Below are 15,563 nucleotides of genomic sequence, written 5' to 3'. Positions count from 1 at the left end.
CTGTAACCCCAGCATCCAAGCATCCAGCATTCAAATAATAGTAATTACTGTGAGACAAGATGAAGTTATAACAACCATTTGCTATTAAAGTAAGCCAGAAATAAGATTTTCCTTGTCATTTTCAGCCTTCCTTTTTCCATGCTGCAAGACCTGTGCTTTGCCATCCACTTGGAGAAGCTGCATGCAGTCCCTCCTACACATGTATTAGCAATCATTAGCATCATACATGTTAATTCAAGTTGCTTTTCTATACTTGCATCTTCCAGCACATGCACAGTTGATCACAAAAAGCATAGCAGCCAGAGATGTAATGTACACCAAAAAAAATATGTTGGACCACCTTGAGCTTGCACATAGATACCAATGATTTCAGCCAAACCCAAAAGGGGAGAAAGCAGAAATATAGGCTGCTGCCACTTACTGTGACCCCCTTCCCCATATTTCTTAGTTTTGCACAGTGTATTTTGTCCTTGCCTTTACTGCGATGGAAGGAATCAAGACGTTATGAGATGCATCAGTTTGAAGAGCTCTCACGATGCCTTTAGACTGACCTTCTGCTCAAAGCAGGGAGATCAGACTTAGCAAGATCAGACCAGATTGCCTGGGGCTTTCTCCTATCTGGCAACATCCCAGTTTTGCACAAAAAATATCAAGACCTTGCTATCCTGCCTATTGTTACTCAAGTCTTGCTACAGGTGCACCCAATGTGACACAGCATCTTGGACCCGCTGCAGTCACGTCAAAGATTAACCCGTAAAATTCTTTTCCTAGGAGTTCACTGTGAACAGAGTGAAGTTGATGAACAGTCTCCATTCAAATACATGAGTGCAACACACTGAATGGAATGATACCCCACTAACTTATAGGAGATGTAAAGTTTATACAGATTTGTTGGAAATTAGGCATGCGCTTAGAAATTTTGCTGCACTGGGTTTCAAATCTTTCTGAAACAGGATGGAAAACAAAGGAAGCAATTACTAAAAAAGAAGCAGGTTGAAGATACTCGGCTGATTACTTTATTCAGTATTCACACTGTTTCAAAGATTCAGATTGAGAGAGCGGGAGCTGCTCATCCTGGAGAAGAGAAGGCTCCTGGGAGACCTTATAGAGACCTTTCAGTATCTAAAAGGGAGTATATAAGAAAAAAAAAGAGGAGATTTAGATTGGATATAAACAAAAAGGTTTTTACAATAAGGGCAGTGAGGTAGTGGCACAGGTTGCCCAGAGGGGTGGTGGATGCCCCGTTCATGGAGACACACAAGGTCAGGCAGGATGGAATTCTGAGCAACTTCATCAGGCTGTAGGTGTTCCTGTTCACTGCCGGGGAGTTGGACTAGATGGCCTCTAGAAGTCTCTTCCAACTCAAGCAATTCTAGGATGATAACAGTGAGATTCACTGACAAGGCTCTGGCTATTTACCAGCAAACTGGGCAGTTACTTCGGTTCCTCAAATGAGATTCCTGGTATCCTGCAAAGGATGGCTTTGTTTCCTTGCTCATAGACATTCTAGATGAAAGACATGAAATGCAGAAATCTTCAGGTCATGAACAAAGAGGTAAGAAGCCCTGTATGTTATCATTAACCACAGCAGACTGCTCTTGAGGAACGGATTCAGACTGCACAGCTGCCATCAGCAGGCGGACGACAGCAGCCTTATCATCTTATTGTGATTTTAGCCACTATCTAATGCCTGCGTTGAATATCGATGCTGCCACGCACACTGCACACGACACATGCAGTAGGGCATCCCGATGCAAACACCTTCCTGACAACCGCAGCTCTGTTCCATGAGCAAGGCAGCGTTTTTGGGACAGCCACAGGGCAAGGCCTGCCCGCTCACCACCACTGGCCACTGGCAGGCAGGTCCAGTGGACCCGGTACCCGGTAAAGGCGTGGGATCCGTTCGCGGTCCGTGGGACCTGACCCGACGCCCCGGGACGGCGGGGGGAAGCCGACCGCTTCTAGCACTTTCGCCGCACCGCCGGGCCGGGGTCCTCCCCGCGCTGCTCCGCCCTCTCCCCCCGCGGCGGCGCGGAGTGGGCCGGCCCGCCTCTATATATCGGCCGGTGGGCGGCTCCGTGCCGCAGCGTCTCGACGGCGGTTCAGAGAGGCGCGCAGGTGGTGCTGTGCCGTGAACATCGCCGGAGCGGCGCGCAGGCAGCCTCCGTCCTGAGCAATGGCGTGGCAGCCCATGGAGATCAACCCCGAGGTGAGTGGGGAGCTGGGCGCGGGGGTCCGCGGTGGGCTGGGCGCGCAGACTCACCTTTCTCTCCCTCATTGTCTTCCAGATGCTGAACAAAGTGAGTCCCCGCCGCGGCCCGGCCGTTCCCTCTTCCTCCGCCCTCTGCGCTCCTGGACGGCGGTGGCCGCAGCTGCGGGGCTGCGCGGGGCCGCGCCCGCGGTTGGGCGGCGATGGCGGCGCCGCGTTGTGCTGTGTCACGGGGCCGCGGCCGGGGGGGTGCGGGGAGTGGCGAGCGGCCCCTCCACTCGCTCTCTGCGCTCCGCAGGTGCTGTCCCGCCTCGGGGTGAGCCCTGGCTGGCGCTTCGTGGACGTGCTGGGTTTCGAAGAGGAGGCGCTGGGCGCCGTGCCCAGCCCGGCCTGCGCCCTGCTGCTCCTCTTTCCTCTCACCGAGCAGGTAGGTGCCCAGCTTTGGTGGGGGGGCTGTATTCGGCCCAGCTGCTCCTGGAACAAAACCCGTTGTCGGCAGCCGGGCTGCACCTGCTGTCAGCCGGTGCCCGCAGTGATCTGCCGGCATCAGCTGGTGGTGGTGGGTGTGGCTCTGCCGGGCTGCAGTGGAGTGATGTGGTATGCCTGGCCATGGTCTCCAGTCAGCTCCAACGAGAGAAAAGTAAGAAATAAAAAAAAGGGCTCTTATTCTAACGTGCCTCCTATGCTTTTCTCTGTGTACCGGACTAAAGAAAATGCTGTTAGCAGCCTTGAGTGTGAGGAGCGGTGATTCTGCATCTTGCTGAATCACTCACTGGATCTAGGGAGGCCTGAGCTACAGCTGCATGGTAATGCCTTTAGTGCAACATGCTGAGGAACTACAAGGAGGTGCACTTAAAAATGAACTGTGCTTAACAAATGCTTAAAAGAAGGGTTATAACCTTTTGTGTTGATCTACATGCTGTTCTGATGGGTATGGATTAAGGAAGGAAAGTGGTGTAAAGGTACAAAAGCAAGCTATTGTATAGATATGCTGAGTAGTCCCATCAAATAGGTAAAAACAATTGAGAGAGCAGATAAAGAGCCGATCCATTATATGACTTCCTTCTCAAGCTATTTCCAGTGTACAACACAGATGGAGAAACCAAGAACAGTCCTTTAGGATGTGATTAAGTCATGTAGGTAGTCCATTAAGGCTTGGCCTGCATCCAGGATACACAGATAATGCTTTATTGGACCTGTGCCACAAAGATGACTTTCTGGGTAAGTTCTTCTGTCTAGTCCTGGTAATGGCTCTCCTGTATGCCTGTCTCTGTAGTGATTTTGTACAATAAAAAGATAATGCTATAGTGAAACACTGAAAACAATTACATGTTCACAGCATGAGAACTTTAGGAAACAACAGACTGAGAAAATAAAGGACCAAGAAATCAGTTCCAAGGTGTATTTCCTGAAGCAGACTGTCAGTAACTCCTGTGGGACAATTGGTCTGATACATGCAGTTGCTAATAACAAAGACAAAGTTAAACTTGGTGAGTATTCATATTCTAAAATACTTGAATTCTCAGCTTTTTTACAGCAGTGGAAAGTTGAGTGGTTGTGGACTATAGAAGATACTTAGAAACTGAAGTTAACAGTGTGCATCCTTCTTCTCCTAGAGAGAAGCACAAATTGCAGAAGTGGCATTATTTTGACTCCTATCCTGGTAGAAAGCATTGCAGGACAGGGAAGTAAAGAGCAGGACTGACCAATGTATTTACAAGTTGGAAGCATCATGTTTAGAAATGACCATTGACACTGATAACTGATGTGAACTGACCAGTAGGTTCTTAATGCTGGTTATGTCTAGTGTAGGTGGACTTGCTTGATGTCTATAAATCAGTTCTAAACATGCATACCTTTCTGTGAGAAAAGCCATATGGGTTGGTAATAGCATGGAAGTATATTTTCTGAAGAGGACAGTTTTGATTCTCCTATGTGAAAAGATACAAAACTAGTCCAGGTTATGGGTGGCTGGAAGCTCCTGTTTCCTAGGAAACAAGATTACAAATTCCTCTTAAAGGTTTGTCACTGAGTCTGGGTAATGTTTACTGTTCCGAATAGAGAACTGCAAAATAAAGTAAATTCCTGCTGTTGTCTTGAAAATCTGAATCCCTTGCATGGTGTGGTATTTCTTATACAAAGTTAAAGGATGTGTGGAAAGAAAGCTAAGACCCCTGTTGCTTTACTCTTAAAAGACTTCTGAGCGTGCTCTGAATGATATCAGTGTTAGAGCATGTATTTCAGGTAAGAATAGGAACTCTGTATATCTTAATGCTGTACTACTAATTCAAGCTCTGGAAAACCAAAGCAAGCTTTGGTTTTAGCATGAGTAAGTGATGTGTATGTCTGTAGATTTGCAGTTTCAGAAAGGCAGAAATCAAGTGTCTTGTAGAATGTGCATAGATGAAAGATACCAGCTATAGGATAATCTCTTTAAGACATGACTTTCCTTCTTCCAAATCTGCAAGGAGAAATGGAAAAAGCCAAAATCTATTTGTAAGTCTGTTTCAAGACAAGTATTTGGAGTGCCCTGAGGCACTTGGACTCTGGCTGTTTATGCAGGTCATCAATAGCTTCTGGTGACTTGAAGTGGTAGTTGCATTATGCTTATGCTGGAGATGGTTCTAGGCTGAAAGTGATTGTTCCTAGTTAACACAGTAAGCACTGAGTGGTGTGGGCTGTTTGAACTGTAACTGTTTTTCTAACTGTGCTGAAGAAAATCTTTAATCTTGTGCAGATGAGGGATCTGCCCTGAAGAAATTTCTTGATGAAACAGCTGATCTGTCTCCTGAAGAGAGAGCTAAGCGTTTTGCAAATAATAAGGTACGTGAACTACACAAATAACTGTCAGCATCATCACTTAAGGGATGCAATAACTTCTGTGTGCTTTCTCTTAAGGCTATACAAGAAGTCCATAACTCTGTTGCACAAGAAGGAGAGTGTCGGGTAAGATATGAATGGGTAAAACCTTGGGAGAAGAGGCTGTTGAAAGTGCTAGAGCAGTGCATTTCTTGTCTGGCAGATAGCTGTCACAACTCATGAAACAGGCTAAATAACTGATGGGTGAATGCAGGATTTCTTTATCAAACATGTTGAAAATTGCATTCAGGCTGTGTCTGGGGGGCTGAATATTAAGGCTTTGGCACTTTAATGTATTGTAACATGGGGGCCTTGCAGTGGCTACTAAAGCTGAATCAGTTAATGCTTTGCTTTTGCGTTCTTCTAGACATCTCCTTTGTCTTGCAGCTACAAGTGGGATTTTTCTAAATGTAGTTGCAGGCTTTCCTTAGTCTAACTAATGTGTCTAATGGTCTGTCCTAAGGTTGAGGACAACAGTGTGAACTTCCACTTCATCCTGTTTGCTAATGTGGATGGACATCTGTATGAACTAGGTGAGTTCCTGAGTGGTGTGGAATTAGGCAGGATTTGCTTTGCACTGTATAGCAGTGTTGGTGGCTCTAGCTAAGAGCTTGATGCTGGTGTAGCTCTCTAATGGCATTGTCAAAGCCAATTTATAGTTTTACGTAAAGATTGCAGCTGAAGGAGAGTTACACTGAATGCCTGTATACTCTTGTAAAGTAACATTTCCTGTAGAGCTGGGAATACTGGGTTCCCTTTTCACTTAAACATGTATTGACAATTTCTTCTGACTGCGTTCACAGTCTGTACTGGTTTCTTACATCACTGTATTGAATTCTGCTAATGCATACTCAATAAGCTTAGTGAGTGATGGGTCTTTCTTTCACAGATGGGCGTTTGCCGTTTCCTGTAAACCATGGCACAAGCTCAGATGACTTGCTATTGAAGGTAAAACTTCTGTTTCCCTGCAAGTATGGCTTCTAAAAGGATGGGGGCACTCTTGCAGTGTATAGTGGTTGTACCTGCTTGCTGTGCAGGCTGGTAACAAAGCAGTACTATACCACAGAGCTAGATACCTGTAAAGTGTATGTATTAACTGGTGTTATTAGACTATGTAAATCAGCTGTGGGGACCCAGAGCTCTGCAATGACTTAGGGTCTTTTTTTTTTTTTTTTTTTTGAAGCAAACATGTTCCAGTCATCTAAACAGCTTTTTTTTCTCTTAAGGATTCTGCTAAGATCTGCAGACAATTTACAGAACGTGAAAAAGGAGAAGTTCGTTTTTCTGCTGTGGCTTTCTGCAAGTCTGCCTGAGGCTCTGAAGGAAAGCACACCTAATAGCACACCAGTAAATGCAGTCGAAACTCCAGTGCTTCAGTACTTGTTAAACACAGCTGTTCTGGTAACTTAAATTGTTTCCACCCTTTGCTATACACAGAAGCAACATCACTTGAGCTTATGATAAAGGATGAGCTCAAGTTTTAATGTGAACAGTTTGGACACATGATGTCTTTAGACTCTGTTTTTTGCACATGTTGAGTAGAAAGTGCTTAACAGGGCTTGTTTAATCTGTGTCTATTAATGGAGCTGTTGGTTGATATTTCCTTGTCCTTAATAAGAATAAAACTTTCTGCTGGAAGACTAAATGGAGTTTATTGATCATTCCTCTTGTCCCAAGAGTTTCTTGTGGCATCCTACGAACCTTGTTTTGTAAAGGCCACTCAAAGTTCTTTTCAGGGCAAGAGGTTACTATTTGCCTAAGGTGAGTAGGTCAGCTGAGGCTGATGTAGCTTCAAGACACTAGAGAAAGGCCTCTGAGTCAAGAGATGCCTTTGTGTCTGGATAATGAAGGCCAGGCCTGTACCATGCTTCTGTTAAAGCTTTTCCTGATGTCCAAACTCTTCAGCTGTAATTTCACATCCTTCTTTATACTTAGTCTGCTGGTAAGGTGCAATGAATGAATGCTGAAATGGCAACTTGAAACAATCTGCTTTTACAGTAAGGTTGCTTGTATAGAAGCGTCCATTTAACTGATCCTGTTTCGTCCTCTGGTAGGCAGCACTAGAACAGTTTTTTCCTACTTGTTGCGAAAAGTAATCTGTCTGATGCTGACACAACCTGTGCAGCTTGTGTGTGGGTTTATTAACTTGTTACTGTGCTAAGGAGAGCCTTGGAAGAGATCACGTTTCTTCCAAAATGACTGGAAAATGGGAGTGTGGAGAGGTTGGGAAGCTGCAGTAATTGAATTTTGAGTTGTAGGGAGAAATTTCAGGTTGGATGAATAGGAAGAAGGTGATAGGAAGAAAAGATTCAAGGTAAAACACTCATTAGCCTTAATGCTCTGACCTTCTTAAATGAAAGCTTTTTACATATTCATCTGCAGCTCCTTGCCCAAACTTCAGGTAACCATAAGCAAGTGTGAAGTGTCCTTCGACCAAGGGTCTACAAACATACTGTCCTAGCTGCGGCTTCTGTGCAGTGTAGGTTTCTGTTCTGTGGTGCTTGGTAATTTCGTATGTTCTGTAGGTAGCTGCTGTTGTGTTCCCTGTGAACTGCCCCTGGCTTTCAGGCTTTTTTGAAGAGTAATTCAAAATAGAGGCTTTGACTAAAGCCATGTGTAGTCTGAAAGTGTATTGAGTTGTATCTCATTGCTACTCTTAATTAAAGCATTATCAAAGTAAATTCAGATTCTGAAGCTTAAAAGATCAGAGTACTTCAATTCTAAACATCAGCCTCTTTCAGTTTTGGGAAGTTGAAAGCATCTGCTAAGGTAAATTGTTGCATGTTACTCTTCTTCAACAGCATCTTTCTCTAGTTGACAAAACACAGATGAAGGCCTTTCATGGCACTTCTGCTACAGCCTCTTGCACTAGCAGAGACCTACAGCCATCTCTCTCTGCCTTTGCTATGGCTCAGGCTGCCTAGCAACAAAGTCTCCCAGAGAGGGAACTGTTTGTGGCAGGATCACGGGGGGGCTGGAAGGAGCAGCAACCATCAGATGTAGTAGAAACAGTGGAGTCCAGCCAGCTGTGTGCCATGCCTGTGGGACTGTGTTTTTGTTTTGCAGGGGGTGTTGCTGTTTAAGCTGTTGCCTTGGGTACCTATTGTAACTGTGCCTGTGAACTACTGTGTAGGCAATAGTGAAGCTACCTGACAGTGCCTTTGAGTTCTGACTATATTTCTTACAGTGTTTGCATCGGTGTGTATTTGTTTTTCAATCTAGCAGCGTGTCTAGCAGAGCTAGTGAAATCGCTGTAGCATTTATCAAGCTTCTTTTTCCCCAATCTACTCAGGTTTCTAGATCTCAGGTCTACCAAATTTCAGACATCTGAATAATTTCTTCTTTTTGGAAAAGTAAGAGAAGTATTGAGGCATTCACTTGTTACTTTGGCACCCTTTGACTGTAGGTACATTTTCAAAAGATGGAAGACTGGCACTTCATTATCAATCCACTCATGTGCATCAACAGCAAGGTTGTTTTCATCTATTTAAAATTAACACAGGTGTCTGGCAAAGCACTGGACTTCCCCTAAAATGAGTTGTTTAAAGGAAGAGAAATTACTGAGAAGATCCAAAGTTTCATGAGCTGTGATAGTTGTCTCTGGAGGTAAGGATTCAATTGGTAAGGATCTGAAAGCTGAATAGATAGGAGCTTTTGTTGTATTAATAGCTCAGCTGTTCAAGGTATTTTAATACATTACAAAGTCAGCATGCTTAGAAGTGTGTATGCACACTTCAAATCCATCTAGAATAAATTGTAAGTAGTGAAGGATGGTTTTCAGTCATTTACATTGAGTTATAGACACTCTGTAAGCTTTTTTTTAATGCATGTTTTCAGCTAGCTTTACCTGCTTGCAAATGGCTTTTCAATTTTCATCTTTGCCCATTGTGTCACATTTTAGCAAAAGTATTGGACCAAACAGTGCAAATTGCTGTAGGCTTTTCTTTTGACAAGCTATGATAAAAAAAAAGTTATTTTAATGAAAATATGGTCTTCAATAATTTGACACTCTTACCTACGTCCTACTTCAAGTGGAGCTCACTGTGCTTGTTTTCCTTCAATTTTAATCCTGAATCTCTAATTCTGAATAGAATTGTTATCTTAATTTCCTGCACATCCTCCATGATTAAATCAGCTCTTTTTGTCTTCTCATCCAAAGCCCAAAATGTTTCACCTCAGAACTCTCATTGTGACAGCTACTGAATCAGCTTGCGAAGCCTGACAGTGTTCCATGCATCTCTAAAAGAAATCAATGACTGGTTCTTGCCACTGCTGATCTTCCATATATGTGAGGATTTTACTGTGCAAATTACTTTATTTGAATCAGCAGGTTACTGTGGTTTTTCTACAGCCTTCCAGAAGTGGGTATTTAACATACAGAGCATTAGAAATGTTTTAGAAATATTTAGGATTTTCAGGTAGGACTTCAGGTTTATGTACCCAGGCATGCACATGGTAACTTAAAATCATATCCAGCGTTGTCTGTGCTCAACCTCTTCACAGTTCTTTGTTGGGAGCTGTAATTAGCCTGTTCTGCAGGTGGCAGTATTGGGAAACTTATGGCAATAAGTGTGATTCAGGAGATCAGCCACTCATTTATTTGAAGGTGCGTGTAATGTGAAATATACAGCTCCAGTTGGACTACTCACAAGCTAAAGTGCCCATTTAGTCAAATGTTAATTCAAGTTCAGTGCAACATCTGAAGCCTCTTATGCATTTCAATAGCCTTTGGCTTAGGTCCACAGCTTGTTTGTAGTTAATATAGCACGCACCACTTCATCCCCTGTACATTATGTTACTATTTCAATATTTATTTTCTTAGAGGAGTAAGGGAAGAGTGGAAATAACTCCAGTAGCAGCCAACTGTTGATGCTCAGATCAATAAGAGAGTGAAATAACCTCAAAAGGGGAACGGGAGTACTAGTATCTGCTGCTTTTTGATGCAGAGGCACTGGGGAGTTCAAGTGGCTGGCTGATCCCCTTAGCCTGTGTGCTGGAACTAGGGAGAAAAGACGGAATGACAGTAAACCTCACTGTCACAGGTTCCCTTTTCTGCTGCTACCAACAACTAAGGAGAGACTGACGACAGGTCTGAAGCTCAGTGAGACTATGAACTGAGTGGGAACAATCAAGAACTTGAGAAAATGAAGACAAAATCCTAGTGCTGAAAGCCAAGTAACAGTGTTTAAATTCCTTGGTGACCAAAGGAATTAAAATATCACTTATATTTTTTCATTTTTTAAGTATTGCATAGGGTGATTATTAAATTACTGGGAGTGGTTGATGCACCAGATGCTTCAAACCCGAGGGATCTCAAGTGAGCATGAAGTGAAAAGAACCCTACAGTTTAATGCAATGAGTTGCTGATCTCATCACCTGGCTGGAGCCACTCTGTGTATGGACAAGCTGGGATGCAGGCCCTTGGGGTTATGGTGGGTGCCAAATTGAATATAAGCCTGTGTGTTGTGTGCTCTCATCATAAGTAAGGCAAATTGCATATTACACTGGGAGTTTTACTGGAGGGAGTGAGGCTGGCTGATGGAGGGAAGGTGCTATCCGTCACTACTTGGCACTGGTGAGGTTGCACCTGGACTGATGTCTAGTTTCTGGGACCTCAGTCCAAGGAGGTTGTGGAGGAATCTGGAGAGGATCCAGCAGGAGGGTGCTGGAGATGTAGAGGACATGGCCTGCAAGGAGGGCTGGTTGAGGTTGACTTTTCCAGTCCAGCATAGAAGAGGCTAAGAGAGTATCTAATTGTACCATATAACTACTTCAAGGGCATTTACAAGGATTATAAAGCTAGCTTTTTGATAGCAGTAACCACAAAATGCAGATTGGAAGGTTCCATTTGGGACATCTGGACACTAGATATGTACTTGTTTAAAGGGAAGTGGTTCAGTACTGGGAAAAAGTCAGCGGAGAAATGATAACCCATCTCCAGCCTTGGAAGCTTGCAAAGCTTAGCTAGAGAAAGCCACAGCTGAAGTGATCCAGTGTGCCCATTGCTTCTGAGCAAGGGGTAGGATTAAATCATCTCCAGCATTCTGAGCATTGCAATTTATGAGGACGTACAGGACCCCTACTGGGAATGGAGTGCAGGAGAAAATCAGTGAATGCTTGATGGACAAAATGGGAAAAGAGACAATTCTTGCTCATTTCTCATAAGTCATCCTTCTATTAGCACTGCAAATGCTGTAAGATAGTTTAATGATGTTTCTCAGCTCCTTAAAAAGTTGCTATGCCTCAGAAAAGTATATGGAGCTCAATGTGTGGATAACAAAAAATGTAGAACTGATTTGAAAGTTTCTTGTGTAGTTTTTGCTTTTCAGATGTGGCTAGCAGATATTACAAGGCCTGCAGCAGGGTATAAAAAGTGGGAAGAGCTGCATGGCATCAGAGGGACAAGGCTGGGCTAATGTGTTTTGGTAGGGTTAACATTTTAAGCTCAATACAACTTAAAAAAAAAAAAAAAAAAAAGACACTTCAATTGCTTACATTTGTTCAGTGTCAGACTGAGAAGCATTATTATTTGTGGCACTGTAACTAGACTGAACTGCATTTTCTCCTCAAGACTTTATAAGTATGCATGTTCAGAATCTTACCAGAACAGCTTCCACTCTTAATGTGTTTTTACTATCCCCACTGTGCAAGTAAGGAACTGAGACATAGATTCAGTGATTTGCTTAAGGTAGTACATCAAATTGATGGCGAAGTTGGGATTAAAACTCATTTTATAACCATGTACGTTTTGTTTTTCAGGCAGAGTTTTATATCTGCACTAGTTTGGCTATGGGCCTGAGTTAATATATTCTACCTTTTAGCATGGCTTATTAGCTAAAGTTGACTGTTAGGCTAACCACAGCTTGACTGGCTTTGAGAACAGTCAGGTGAACTCATGTCTGTCTGCAAAAGAGGGTCTGTATTAACACTTAATCCTGAGTCCCCCTCAAGATATTTCTTTGGTAGATTTCTATTGCATCATAATTCAAGAAATAGTACTTTCTCCCTCCTTTCCCCTCTCCCATCCCACAGAAAGGTTAGGTATTTGGGGAAGCTGAGGAGTTTCATAAATCAAAATTGCAAATTATTGTAGAAAAGATTGGCTCAAGTATTCTGGTTTTCTGACAAACAGAAGACTCAGGTGACAAAGTTGTGTCCTTATTTTGGTGTTTTTCATAGCTGAGAAGTGTTGATGAAGGAACAACATTAATCAGAAAGTACCACTATTGGGCTGCTTTGATGTTTTCTGCAACTTCACCACCATTCTTTCTCCTTTAACTGAGCAATGGAACTGAAGGTCAAGTGATGCCAATAAATGACAGGATCAATTCCTATAGAACAAAGTTAGGGAAGAGGCTAGATAACGGATGGATAATTTTTTCTTATGTCAGAAGACAGTGGTTAGAGGTTTTTGATGCAGCCTAGTACTATGTACAGAGGTGGATATGATCTCCCTTAAATATGAGGCATAGTTTGTGACTTGCTTTTCAGTGGTCTGTATCACAACAAGGTCCTGAAAATCGGCCATGAGGTGACCTCTACTGTGTTTTGAGAAACAACTGCCACAGGAAGCAGTGACAACAAACTTCCTTGCAAAACATCATGCAAATCTTTTGTAAAAGGCGGCAAGATCTTCTTTCTGGTATGAGCATTTTTACTGTCTCAAATGAGGCTGTGAGGGCTTAGGAAAATTTTCATGCAGTTGCTCTGTGGATAAGTGCCGTGTTTAAGGGCAACAAAAAAGTGCTGTTTCAGCAGCCAGAAATCTTGGTCAATGCTTTTAACAGAAGTTGCTTCATTTCTACAGCACCCTATGCCACAGCTGCTGCAAGGATATGTATCACTCAGGTGGCTGGCGTAATCCTTTGCTCAGCTCCAGTTTGGATGTCTGTAGCTTGTGGCTGCCACCACTGAGGTCTGCAGCCAGAGCTCAGAGTTTTCAAAGCTTGAGATATTCCTCCCACCAGCAGCTAACAATATGAGGAGTATTGGAATAATTTTACTATCCCATAGGCTTAGCTGGAAGATTTCAAAGGAGAGTCCACAGTCACACAATTCCTTTGTGAGATGTGATCATACAGAGCTAATAACCCTTTGCCAAAAATGGAGATGTTAGCTCCATTACATTGTTTTTTTTTACTGATATTCGCTCGATATATATGCATGTCATGTTATCACTTTGGTAGTTTGCTCCATGACACTCATGGGGGCAGCTAGAGCCAGGGAGGTGTTCTCTGCTCAGATAGGAAGTAGCTGAGTTCAACTTCTGGAGCATAACACAGTACTCGGGCTCTGATTTTACAGAACACCTCAGCTCAGTGCTAGTCTAGGACTTCCAGTGCCTCAGCTGGGCCTGGGCACATAGCTGAGGCTGTGTACAAATAGACATAAATTCCTTGGTCAGGAATGTGATGATATTTCCACATCTGTTTAGATTCGGAGCCTGATCTCATCCTACTAACAGGGCAAAAATCCATTTGCTTTCAAGCAGAAGCCCCTCACTTGTGATTTTTCACTCTGGAGCAGACAGAGAAATAGCAAACTGCCAATTCTTTGCAAAGCTGTGCAAATTCTACTCCATCATGTGGGACAGCCTTCTTTAGAATGATTAAACTTTTCCAAGATTTCATATCCTCATTCATCAGACTCCATTTACAACAGGAAATTACAGTTAACCTCTATGAAGACTTTCCCTGACTAAATCCAATGTTTATAAATTATATCCAGGCAGAAAATGTGAATCCTGACAGCGTAACTACGGTCTGAAGCGTAAGTGTTCACAAGTCCAACTGCTTTCCAAAATATTTTTTGCTACAGCAGAAACATGAGTTTGTATAAATAAAGTATACATTTTTAACATATTTGCAGACTGCAATATAATAGATAACGTTTGTGTGCATTAGGGGAGCTCAGACCTGTGTGGGCTGTCTCTGCTGTTGTTCTCAGACAGAAGGTTTTCAGACTTCTCATCAGCAGTGACCACCAACAGAGTAACTTCCCTCTCTTTGGGTTTTTTTTTTTTCTTCTCATAAGAATGCTGCTGGAAAGCTTCTTAAGAAATAAGCTCTATAGAGCTCCTTAAGCAATAATAACAAGTTGGGTATGGTTTATCCAATCCCATCTATTCTTTGTGTTTGTGGCAAGATCCTACTATTCTTCTTCCTGGCATTCAGGCCAAGATATGCTGCTTTTATATGCATGTAATAACTTTGTACAGACAAACAGGTATAAGGTAGCAACAGGTGAAGGATAGTGGCAGCGAGGGACCAAACAAGTCACGCTGTTCATCTTTAGGTTTTCTTGCACTGACCTGAACAAATCTCTCAGCAGGACTCAGCATCATTTCTTCCTAAGTGAGATTTAATACCATATCCACACTGTAAAAGGTGCAGTATGCAGCATGGGTCAATTTATTAAATAATTTTGGAAACCCTTCAATGCTAAATACAAATCTTAAAACCTGAAGATAGTCAATAGATCTTGCATGATATTCCTTTAAAATGCTTGTGATAGAGCTGCTATTCAGAAGAATATTCTTGTTAGGAGCAAAAAGTCAATTGGTCATTGACTGTGTTAAATTTAGGCAAAGCTTATTGTACCCTTACTTAAATTAGGCTCTTTAGTGGTGCCTAAAGTTGGGTGCAGAGTGGATTTAGCTAAATTTGGTTGTGGTACCTTGCAAGCTGTCTGTTGGAGTCACTTAATGGCACCAACAACTGTGACCTTACAGGGTGGGAAGTGACGCTATGGGCTGGTGCTCCACTATACTGGAGCTCACGGCGAGAGGGCCTCACCCCTGACTCTGCAGTGAACCATAAGCAGTGACATCAGATGTGACACACAGCATTCCCATTTAGGACCAGCTTTAGGAAGGAAAATATCTCTGTTGTGCACTGACAAACACAGCTTAAATGAAAATGTTAGCATTCAGGAGAATTCTGGCCTGTGACCCAGATCGTACGGAGGCAAACCATTGTGTGACTGTAACTCGTTAGTAAATGCAGTTCCACAGTCAGCACTCTGCAAAAATGCTTATTTCCAAAGCAAGCTTTGGCTGAAGCTTTCAGGCTGACTTCTGTTTCAGAAGGGAAATGTGATGCAGGAGCTAGAAAGGGCTTCCAATCCCCACTTGCTTATTTATTTGCATTCATTCTTATCTAGAGCAAAATAAATGCTTGTGCATATTTTATTTGCAAGTGAGGTATGATCAGTGAAATCCACAACAAAGCAAAAGTACGTGCAGCAATGCCCTTACAAATCTGTACTTACTGCATTCAGCTATGCAACCACTGCCCACAGTATGGATGGACAGACTTCTCATTTGTGGTTCATTAAGAACTCTGTCTAATCTGAAAATTATTCACAGTTTGGACTCGCCTTTGTATTTAGAACTGTATAGCACTCCAACACGCAGATTTTGTACTTGAATCAGTGATAAGTTTCACTGCTGCCTGGTGGTTGCAGTGTACTCCTTGTAGTGCATCTTTAAGCCTGT

At 42.9% G+C, this 15,563-nt stretch overlaps 1 protein-coding gene across 2 annotated transcripts; it reads left to right on the top strand.

Annotated features, from left to right (window-relative positions):
- The first annotated feature begins 2,094 nt into the window (after nt 1-2,094).
- On the top strand, nt 2,095-6,713 carry UCHL1 (ubiquitin C-terminal hydrolase L1). 2 transcript variants are annotated; one of them, XM_042871432.1, is made up of 9 exons: nt 2,095-2,209; nt 2,289-2,300; nt 2,508-2,636; nt 3,549-3,699; nt 4,947-5,032; nt 5,108-5,155; nt 5,532-5,601; nt 5,958-6,016; nt 6,295-6,713. In XM_042871432.1, exons 1-9 carry the CDS (start codon nt 2,177-2,179, stop codon nt 6,379-6,381), a joined length of 675 nt encoding a protein of 224 aa, XP_042727366.1. In that variant the 5' UTR covers nt 2,095-2,176; the 3' UTR covers nt 6,382-6,713. The 2 variants fall into 2 exon arrangements, with proteins under 2 accessions (XP_042727366.1, XP_042727367.1); XM_042871433.1 differs by lacking the exon at nt 5,108-5,155.
- Nucleotides 6,714-15,563: the final 8,850 nt, after the last annotated feature.

Source organism: Lagopus leucura, unplaced genomic scaffold (genome assembly GCF_019238085.1).
Source record: "Lagopus leucura isolate 7727_CA_CO unplaced genomic scaffold, USGS_WTPT01 Super-Scaffold_100004, whole genome shotgun sequence".
NCBI lineage: Eukaryota > Metazoa > Chordata > Aves > Galliformes > Phasianidae > Lagopus > Lagopus leucura.
This window is presented reverse-complemented; position numbering and strand designations above follow the sequence as displayed.